The sequence below is a fragment of the Garra rufa genome, chromosome 12 (assembly GCF_049309525.1).
Source record: "Garra rufa chromosome 12, GarRuf1.0, whole genome shotgun sequence".
Taxonomy (NCBI): Eukaryota; Metazoa; Chordata; class Actinopteri; order Cypriniformes; family Cyprinidae; genus Garra; species Garra rufa.
The window spans coordinates 6,014,252-6,025,117 of NC_133372.1; the positions used below are offsets into that span (position 1 = coordinate 6,014,252).

Consider the following 10,866-nt stretch of genomic DNA (forward strand, 5'->3'; position numbering starts at 1 on the left):
AAAACAAGACTTTATTACATAAGAAATGCTTTTCAATAAAGTTGCCTCAGAACGCATTAATAATGTAAGTCTTCAAGGCTGACCGCAGGAAGTATGTGCAGTAGTCTACGGAGGACGCGTTTCATTGTAGTAGTTTAGTACTCTTCGCTTGCCGTAGTCGCGTGTGCGGCTCGTTACTTTGTTTCTCTTGGAGGGAGTTTTGGATCATGTTTCACATCTCTGAGGACTAAATCATGGCACAAAGTTTTCAAAACGTCACTCTTTCATTGACTTTACCGATATCCTGCCAGATTTGCCTCGGAAAGGTAACAGACTTTTAACACATTTAGTTTAAATACACGACAGGAGTTAAACAAAGTCGTGCAATGTGCGCGTCAACTTCATGTTACTTCTTTAATTATGAAATTTATATTATATGCCTACATTTATATCTAATTTAATTCACTGCTCTTTTATCTTGCGTTAATGAAGATGCTGTGTAAATAATAGGAGTATATTACAGACAACAGTGTTTCTATAACTTAAAACAGCGATATGCTAGTTTTTCTACAGTTGAACACAACTCAGTTTTCTCCCAAAACACAAAATAGCAATAACGACCAGCTAGCACTTACTTAAACATCTGCTTCTTACAGTATACTGGTGCATTTGATGTAGTCAATAAATCCGTGAAATAATTACAGACGATTATGTCAGACGAAATGGTCCCGATAAGGTAAGAGGGAGCATTAAAGTTGTTTAAGATTCAATGTCTAGTCATTGCAAACTATTAAAACATTTGCAAACACAGTACTTGACATGTATCACCTGCTCTGTTTGGTGTGAGTTTAAGGTGGGCAGGGCAAATTGTCTACAGAGGCAGGATGGGAAAACTGACATGCTAAGGCATATTATATGTAGCGCTTTATACCATACAGATTATTTCAAAGCATCTTAACAGGAATAAATATGCATACACTATATTGCCAAAAGTATTGGCACACCCCATTCTAATGAACAGGTTTGACTACCATAGTCTTTTCCATGAGTAGAAATCTTAAAGTTTAAGCATATAATGATATTCTAGGGAATTGTGTGCAGTCAGTGTGGAAGAACTTGACTGGTTTGCATAAAGCCAAGTCCTAATCTCAGCTTTAAATGCAGACCTTGAGCCAAAAACTCATGACCAAACACCAATGACTTGTACATGCACTACATGAACAAAAGTATTGGGACATCCCTTTCTTTAGAACAGAAAAAGGCACTTCCAAAACTGTTGCAACAAATATGGAAACATAATTCATGTGTTTAAAAGTTGTATTTCCATCTCAGTTTTGGAAGTGTCTAAAATGACTGTACCCTTATGTACAAGTCATTGGTGTTTGGTGATGAGTTTTTAGCTCAAGGTCTGCATTTAAAGTCACTCCAGAGGTGTTCAGCTGGAATTAGGACTTGGCTTTCTGCAGACCAGTCAAGTTCTTCCACACTGACTGAATCAATCATTTCAATTTGAACCTTGCTCTATGCATAGAGGTATTGTCATGTTAGAATAGAAAAGGCTCCTGTCCAAAATTTGAAGCACACAATTCCCTATAATATCATTATTTGCTTAAACATGAAGATTTGTACTCATGGAAATTACTAGAGTATTCAAATCTGTTCATTAGAAGGGGGTGTCCCAAAACTTTTGGCAATAAAGTGTATATGCATGCATTGTCATGTCATGTTAAAAACACTTAATGATTATCATTTAATAATACAAATAATTGTATTAACTGCACATTAACTTCAAGATTCTTCTTTGTTGAATTATGAAATTTATATTATATGCCTACATTTATATCTAATTTAATTCACTGCTGTTTTTGAGCCAAAAGCAACAAATATGGAAACATAATTCATGTGTTTAAAAATTGTATTTCCATCTCAGTTTTGGAAGTGTCTAAAATGACTGTACCCATATGTACAAGTCATTGGTGTTTGGTGATGAGTTTTTAGCTCAAGGTCTGCATTTAAAGTCACATCAGAGGTAGTCTCGCGTAGCCAGACCTTCAGACTGACGGCTGAAGGTCTGGAATTCATGGCAGCTTTCATTGGCCAAGGCCCGCCCATAAGACCGTTTGATCGACATGTCAAACAACCAATCACAGTTCGTTTCGTTCAGCATCACGTTTCGGTGGGTGGAAATGCCCCCACAACAACAGACTGGCGTCCAACAAGTCAGTCACTGAAATAACCAGCATTGAAAGATAACGAAGAAGAGGGAGAACAAGCAGTAAGTCAGCAATTTGTTCGCGAACGTTGCAAATGTGTGTAACAACAATGGCGTCTGCATAAGCACCTTTTAGCAAAACGCGAGTAAATCAGTCTGCGCTTTGTTTCCCGGCAGACCGAAAATAAACGCGACACTCGCGTCTCCCGGAAATCCAGTCAAATTCAACTAATCAGATGATGACTTCGACATTCCTGAAGTGTTTCCAGTTAAGTGTACCATATGCATCAGACGTTTAGCCAACGTTCCGTGGGCGTGACGTCTGAGGTTGAGACTACACCAGAGGTGTTTAGCTGGAATTAGGACTTGGCTTTCTGCAGACCCGTCAAGTTCTTCCACACTGACTGAATTTCTTCTTTGCTGAATTATGAAATTTATATTATATGCCTTCTACATTTATATCTGATTTCATTCACTGCTGTTTTTGAGCCAAAAAGTCATCATCAAACACCAATGAATTGTACATGCACTACATGGACAAAAGTATTGGGACATCCCTTTCTTTAGAACAGAAAAAGGCACTTCCTAAACTGTTGCAACAAATATGGAAAGTTGGAAACATAATTAATGTATTTAAACATTTTATTTCCATCACGGTTTTGGAAGTGTCTAAAATGACTGTACCCATATGTACAAGTCATTGGTGTTTGGTGATGAGTTTTTAGCTCAAGGTCTGCATTTAAAGCTGAGATTCGGACTTGGCTTTATGCAGACCAGTCAAGTTCTTCCACACTGACTGAATCAATCATTTCAATTTGGACCTTGCCTTATACACAGGGGCATTGTCATGTTAGAATAGAAAATGGTCCAGTCCATACTGTTGCTATAAAATTAGAAGCACACAGTTCCCCAGAATATCATTATTTGCTTAAAAATTAAGATTTGTACTCATGGAAATTACTAAAGTAGTCATTAGAAGGGGGTGTCCCAATACTTTTGGCAATAATATGCATGCATTGTAATGTCATGTTAAAAACTTTTTATAAATAATTGTAATTAAGAAAATCATATAGTTTGTTTTTATTACTCCTGTATGATTTAATATTAACAGTCATGACTTTGCATTTACCTGTTGATTTGCTCTAAACACCTTAAAGGTCCGTCAGCCGGTCATTTGTTGCAACAACCATGTGTTCTGCTCCAACTGCATCAAAGTTTGGCTGGAGAAGAGCAGTCAGTGTCCCACCTGTAGAGTGGCCATCACTCCAGAAAACCCCTGCAGAGAAATCATTGGTAATGTTAACCGACCTCACCATCATATACTGTCATTTTTTTTTATGTAAAGCTGAAGTTTTATGTGGGATGAGTTTGATTAAATATCTCACTTTGTCTCCCTCTGTATATGTGTGTGTTTGTGCTCACAGGAGCCACAGCTGACTGTGAGTCCAGCGAGAGCAGTTCTGTGAAGAGACGCCTCCGAAAGACTCGAGGGGAGCTGCTTTTACGAGAATACGACGTGTGTATAGTCTGATAAACACAATGTGCTTGTATCATGTTGACTTTTCCACAAAAAGTTTGCAGAGTTCCCTATGAAATCAGTGCAAAAAAAAAAACTGCATCTCGGTCCCCTCATAGCTAACACACTTGAACTACTGAGCCATTAGACTTCAAATTTAATTTTATGACATCTTTACCATGTTTTAACACAATGTGCCTGTACGACATTGTCCTAGCAATGCAATAAAAGCCAAGAAGATTCATTCACTGAATTTATGAATCATCTGTCTTATAGGATGAAATCGAAACCCTCTTGAAAGAGAACGAGGACTTGAAAAGCAAAAACCTGAGCCTTGAGATGCAACTCAAGACGGCTTTGGAACCGAGCACGGTCTTGGTTCCTCAGAGTGAAAACAGTACTGTCGACCCGAGCGCTCTGGAGGAATCGGCCAATAAGCTGAGAGCTGCCAATGACCTCTACAGGAAGGTCAAACAGGACCTCGAAAGGCTAAAAGAAGTATGAATGTGATTGCTTTTTTTAAAACAATTTAAAAAATTGGTCAAAAAAGCACAGAATAAAGAAAAATAAGTCACAATGTAGCCATTTTAAAATAATCCGAATTGAATATGCTCATTTGGTCACGGAAACTGTAGTGTATAATTTTATTTATTTTTTATTAAAAAATGATGCGCTTTCAAATGCACATTTACTGTTTTCAAATATTTTGTAGTACATTCTGAGAAAATATATGAAATTAAGAGTAATTTTATGTCTTGATTGCCATTATTAAACTTGAATACTAAATTTTAATAATATTGTGGCTTTAATAATAGATAAATAGATGCACATACTTAAAAAAAAAAAAATAATATACACAATAAAAATCTTAACGGTATGTATGTATATATATATATATATATATATATATATATATATATATATATAATACATACATACATATATATACACACATATATATATATATACACACACACACACACACACACACACACACACACACACACACAAAATATAATTTTTTATATTTTTTTTACTAGTGGGTGCAGGACACTATAGTTCATTTATGTAAGGGGATAAAAAATTAAGTAAACTGTGACATATTATACCCAAAAATTCTTCATACAGTGGACTACCAGTAAAATTGATAAATTTGGGACCACAAATTTGATTTGACGCTTTGACCTGACCATGTTTTGTTACATGCCTTTCTTTCAAAATTATCTGACATTATCACAATGAATTTATTCTGACAGTTTAACTATTAAATTCTTGTTATATTTACTTACCATTTTCTAAACTATGGTGAATAAACTCTCTGATAATGTGAGACATTTTAAAGGTGTCTGAATACATTTAGATTTGACTAATTAATTTGTGATTATCAAGATGAACTTGATAACTGAACACTGTTTAACTCTGAGTTCTTGTTATATTTTATTAACATTTTTTAACCTATAGTGAATAAACTGATAATGTGAGAAATGTTGAACATAAGGGGAAATATACATTCCCAGCTATTCTCTGTACTCTAGATGAATTTTTACTGACAACTGGAAATCTGGGAAATGCTGTTATTTGTAGTCTGTGCTTAAAAATAAAAAAGGAACTATTCTGAAAACAACATGCTTTTTCCCCTCAGGCTAACAAAACACTGCGGTCCCAAAATTTTGACTTAATTCAAGAAAACATGCGCCTGAAAGCCGAAGTGGACAGCAGATCTCCTCAAAAGTAAGCATGTTCATAACATAATCTTAGATTGAAAAATTACAGCAATGAATAGCTAATTCATATTTATTTAGATTATATTAATGTATGTTTACACAGTATTAGTAATCTTATTTGTGGTTTGTCTGTGTTTTACATTAAGGTTTGGCAGGTATACCGTCGCAGCTCTTGAGGCTAAAATTCATCAGTATGAGCGAGACGTGGCGCAGCTGAAAAGAGCTTTGGAGCGCAGCGATAAATACATCGAAGAGCTTGAAGCCCAGAACCAGAGGGACGGCCCTAAGTCTGAAGAAGGTGTTTGTTCAAATGCTGCCTCTGGAGGGACTCAAAACGGAGGGATTGAAAGAATCGCCCTGATGCGAAGGAGTCTGAGTGAAATGGAGGAAACTTCTGTTTGTACAGACCTGGACCGCAAGTGTTCAGAGCTTCCCAACAACCATGGGCGCCTCCTGACAACGTCTGATGTTGGCCAAAGGGTTGGTTTTCTAGGAGGGACCTTGACTCCACAGAAGGATGGACTCAAAGATGTTACGGTTCCCTCTACGCCCTCCTCGGCTCTCAGATCTCTGAGCTTGAAGAGTCCTGCGGTTTGTAGTGACCGAAAGTTAGGTCTCAAACCTCTCACTTACCTGAGAAAACTGAGTTTTGATGATTGCCAGGCTCCAACCAGTTCATCCTCAGTCAACCAAGGTGCTTCTTTTGGTCAGAAAACCACTGTGAGTTTGAACAAAGATGTCTTGTGTGGAGGCTGGATGGACTGTGGAGCTGATCTTCCCGGGTTGGATGAAAACAGAGAGGAGTTCAAGCGGTCCGAGGACCCTGAGGGCAACAGTGAAGCTTGTATGGATGCGGCGTACTTGGATAAGATCTCTGAGCTGGACTCTATGATGGCTGAAGGTGAGAGCTCCAGCAGTCAGGTCTCACACCTTCCTCTGGCAGCATCACCATCTTCATCACGATCTCCAGACTTTGATGCCACCCAAATACCAGAACTAGATTTCTGTAGCAACCTCTTGGCTGATCCTGGAACAGCAAGAGAGAGCCAAACCACACCTTTGACACAGGAGACCACCTATTGTGATGCTGCTACAGCTTCTGAGGAGGAAGCTTCAGTTGTTGAGTTCAGTGACAGAGCTGGAGTTATGGTGGAAAATCCCCCACAGTCCACCAAACGCAAGTGTCCCCCAGGATTGTCCATCTCCAGTCCATCGAAACTCTCAAAACTAGAGTAGAAGCAGCATCTCAAGTATTTTCCAGCATGGTCTCCTTTTTGATCTGATTCTCAGTGGGTTTACTTTTCTGTGACTTTTTAGGAGTTCAACAAGATTTAACAGCCTTTCCTTTCCCTCAGGACCTTTTATTACGCATTTGCCTCACTGTTCATTATGATGACAGCAGTGTATGCTGTATGATGTTACTGTAGGTTATAAAAACTGTTTCAGTATCCTGAGGGGATATCAGGTGTTAACATTATGCTTTTCTCTTGAAATTAAACAGATTTTTTTTCTATGGAATTTTGGTTGTACAGAATTAAGTGGCATTTTGAATTATGCTGTATTTGTACCGTGGAAACAATAAATGATATTTGTGCACATTGTTTGAAAATAAGTCATTTTCTATTTTTTAAATATTTCCGTAAATATTTTTGTACCTGGATGCGTTCTAAATAAAACAGTTGTGTATCTAGAATTTATAGTTTCATTTTCACATTCGCAAGTGGTTTTATGATTTAGTGTTGTAACAACAAAATGTAATCGTCGTAATTTTAATAACAGTGCATGCAAAAACATGTCTCTGTATTTAATGGTGAATTATGCCTGTGTCATCACCGGAATACTAAACAAATCTGTTTAATACCCACCTCCTTCACAGTCTTTTAAAGAATTAATTGATGCTAGTGAATTAACACTTCATTAGCTCCAACTAGAAGCGTTAGGCGATTAAAAATTCATGCCGTGATTAGAGTTTAGTGAAATATACATGATAGTTAAAGTTGCGTAATCAATCAAGACAATGCCACCATGACTCGCGTTAACGCCAGCGAAATTAAAATATTCAAATACAAATTCTGATTCTGAAATAAACATATTTAGATTTATACTAAATTAGTAATGTATGCATATTTATGAAATGTCTAAAACGGGTTTCGCTATATATTTAAATGATGTGTATATAGTCGTTTTTTTTAATCTGATATAAGCTAGACACGATACGACTTGATTAATACCAGTACTTGAATAAACATTAGGTACATTTAAATATTCAGGTTTGCAAATTCTACAGAATCAATAACGTTTACAACTGGTGAATTTTATTTAAACAATTTAAATAAAAAAATAATGCGCATTCTGTTTTCAAATATTTTGTAGTACATTCTGAGAAAATAAGAGTTTATTTAACGTCAGAAATTCAATGTCTCGTTTGCCATTATTAAACTGTTTCGAAATATGTGTGGCTTTAATAATGGATAAATAGATGCACATACTATTTCCCCGTTTAACTGCATTTATATATTTCATTTGTTTCCATTTATATTTAATTCATGCATTTTACACGAACAAATAGCCTGCTTATTGTAAACATTTTAATGTTGTTTAAAAACACAATTGTTCTTAATTGTCATAAAAAAATGGCTGATTATCTTGGATATTTTTTTTATGTGTTTCGCATATCGAATGTTAGCCGTTAGACTGTCAGAATGTTAAATAGCACCACATTCTAAATGGGTGGCGGCAGCGCGCAGGCGCGCGGAACCCACAGGTGCGGAAGGAAGCCCCCCTCTCCGTCGTTAGGCCGATTTACAGTTCGAGGAGGACATGAGACTCGTAGAGGCGCGATGAGATGAGAGGAGGAGAAGAGAGTCAATCGCGCTCGTCTCGCGAGAATAGGCGAGGCTGTCGGACGAGATGTGAGGGACTCAGGTGTAAGAGCGCTCCTCATCCACACACAGCACAGCCAAACAGAGACACACACACACTCACACTGCGGGCATCTCCTCTGTACCATCAGCAGCCGAGCGCTACCGCATCCGCCTGTGACTGCTGCCGCTGCGAGACGCCAGAAGAGGAGGCGGGAGGCGCTGGACTGTCGCTTTGGGGATTTTGCCCTCCTTTCGTGCACTTTATCTGAGCCGGATCCCGCGCAAACATGATGTCCATGAACAGCAAACAGCCTCATTTCGCCATGCATCCCAGCTTACCTGAGCACAAGTACACATCTCTGCACTCGAGCTCGGAGGCGATCAGGAGAGCCTGCCTGCAGACTCCACAGGTAAGGCGAGCTCCAAAACTTCTGCTTTTCTCCTCCGCGCGCGAGCGAGCGAGGAGGAGCGCTGGAGGCGCATATACTGCCTTAATGTTTTTTTCATGTATTCCACAGCAATCATCTGCACGCCTGTGATCTTTTCTGAAGGCATGCTCACTGAAGGCTCAGGCTTCACCCTTTTTTTGTATTAATTTTTATGACTGGAAGCCTCTTAAAAGGAATATTCTCTCTGTGTTTTGTGTTGACACTATTCCCCAGCTGACATCTCCCCTTTCTCTTTCTCTTCTCTTTTTCTCCCCGACTCCAGCTCCAAAGCAACATCTTCGCCAGTCTGGATGAGACGCTGCTGGCCCGCGCCGAAGCTCTGGCGGCCGTGGACATCGCGGTGTCCCAGGGTAAGAGTCACCCGTTCAAGCCCGACGCCACGTACCACACGATGAACACCGTGCCATGCTCGTCCACCTCCACCGTGCCACTCGCCCACCACCACCACCACCATCACCACCACCACCATCAGAACCTGGAGCCGCCCGACCTCATGGATCACATCAGCTCGCCGTCGCTCGCCCTGATGCCCAGCGCGCACGAGGGGGCCGGCGGAGGCGGCGGAGGAGGCGGCGGCGGGGGCTTGATCTCCACGTCGGCCCATCCGCACGCGCACCCGCACATGCACGGGCTCACGCACCTGTCCCACCAGGCTGCTATGAACATGAACTCTCCGCTCACTCACCACGGCCTCTTGCCGGGCCACCACGGAGGTGCGCACCAGGGCGCGCCGGGACTCGCCAACAACGGACTGCCCTCTATTAACGACTCGGACACGGACCCGAGGGAGCTGGAGGCGTTCGCAGAGCGCTTCAAACAGCGGCGGATCAAACTCGGGGTGACGCAGGCGGACGTGGGGGGCGCGCTGGCCAACCTGAAGATCCCAGGCGTGGGCTCGCTGAGCCAAAGTACCATTTGTCGCTTCGAGTCTCTAACTCTGTCGCACAACAACATGATCGCGCTCAAACCCATCCTCCAGGCGTGGCTGGAGGAGGCCGAGGGCGCCCAGCGCGAGAAAATGAGCAAACCCGACATTTTCAACGGCAGCGAGAAGAAGCGCAAGCGGACCTCCATAGCGGCCCCGGAGAAACGATCTCTGGAGGCGTATTTCGCCGTGCAGCCCCGGCCGTCGTCGGAGAAAATCGCGGCTATAGCCGAGAAATTGGACCTCAAAAAGAACGTCGTGCGAGTATGGTTTTGCAACCAAAGACAAAAACAGAAGAGGTTGAAATTTTCCGCGGCTCACTGATGGACTACTTGTATCTAGGAGGAAACAAAATAAAACTTGACTTTTGGGGACCAAGGAACATCGCTTTGGCTCAAACGCGTGTGCTCATGATTAGTACCGTTTTTTTCACAACTCATGTTTCTTTTCACTGTACTGGTGAATGTGAAGTATGCAAACAACAGGTAATCCAGATGAACTACTTTTCTGCGGTTCAACTCTACTTAGATACACCCAGCGTTATGGTTTTGTTTTCCCCAAACGAATGACGAAAAATAGCCATTGATGGATTACCTCATAGTTTAACTCTATCCTAATTTATTATTAATTTATTTATGTATGTATGTATTTATTTACGTTCGGCATATTTGTGTATTTATTCATTTGTACAGGGAACTGCTATATTTTTGATTATTAAATGTGTTCAAAGCAGATCCCCTTCTCACAGTCTTGCTGATGATCATTCAGTGTTTCAAAGGTCTGCTCTGATCAAAACACAACTCGGTAGGAAAATTATACAGAGTCCCTTTTAAATAATTAAGGTGGCAACCACCGCTCGTATTTGTTGAAATTGCACTGAAATCTACTGTTATTTAGATTGGTTAGATATATTCAAATGCTTTTGTATATATATAAATATACGTACAAATGACACTTGCTCACCGTGCAAAACTCAATTCCCGATTTGTTCTGTTTATTTGTACTATGATGGTTATTTTGGCAAATCAGAATTCTTCCTCTGCGGACATTAGTTAACTCGCATGATGTGAAAGATGATTATACTTACATTCTAAAGGAAAATTGTCCTAAAATATAATTTCGTTGGTTTGTATACTTTGGTTTGCAGTGCAAACATTCTATGCATTGAAAGAAAAAAAAATACCAAGCACTACATAG

At 40.1% G+C, this 10,866-nt stretch overlaps 2 protein-coding genes across 2 annotated transcripts; both read left to right on the forward strand.

Annotated features, from left to right (window-relative positions):
* The first annotated feature begins 233 nt into the window (after positions 1-233).
* On the forward strand, positions 234-7,002 carry obi1 (ORC ubiquitin ligase 1). Its single transcript, XM_073851972.1, has 6 exons — positions 234-305; positions 3,349-3,484; positions 3,616-3,707; positions 3,984-4,205; positions 5,350-5,438; positions 5,578-7,002. Exons 1-6 carry the CDS (start codon positions 234-236, stop codon positions 6,665-6,667), a joined length of 1,701 nt encoding a protein of 566 aa, XP_073708073.1. The 3' UTR covers positions 6,668-7,002.
* A 1,391-nt stretch (positions 7,003-8,393) lies between these two features.
* On the forward strand, positions 8,394-10,345 carry LOC141347006 (POU domain, class 4, transcription factor 1-like). The gene is made up of 2 exons (XM_073851973.1): positions 8,394-8,705; positions 9,007-10,345. Exons 1-2 carry the CDS (start codon positions 8,583-8,585, stop codon positions 9,991-9,993), a joined length of 1,110 nt encoding a protein of 369 aa, XP_073708074.1. The 5' UTR covers positions 8,394-8,582; the 3' UTR covers positions 9,994-10,345.
* Positions 10,346-10,866: the final 521 nt, after the last annotated feature.

What these genes read in the sequence shown, in the direction of transcription:
- obi1 (XM_073851972.1), top strand. Translation starts at nt 234, where the DNA reads ATGGCACAAAGTTTTCAAAACGTCACTCTTTCATTGACTTTACCGATA. An exon ending in TGCTTTTACGAGAATACGAC is followed by an intron (nt 3,708 to 3,983) that starts GTGTGTATAGTC and finishes TCTGTCTTATAG; the next exon opens with GATGAAATCGAAACCCTCTT. An exon ending in GACAGCAGATCTCCTCAAAA is followed by an intron (nt 5,439 to 5,577) that starts GTAAGCATGTTC and finishes TTTTACATTAAG; the next exon opens with GTTTGGCAGGTATACCGTCG.
- LOC141347006 (XM_073851973.1), top strand. Translation starts at nt 8,583, where the DNA reads ATGATGTCCATGAACAGCAAACAGCCTCATTTCGCCATGCATCCCAGC. An exon ending in CCTGCCTGCAGACTCCACAG is followed by an intron (nt 8,706 to 9,006) that starts GTAAGGCGAGCT and finishes CCCCGACTCCAG; the next exon opens with CTCCAAAGCAACATCTTCGC.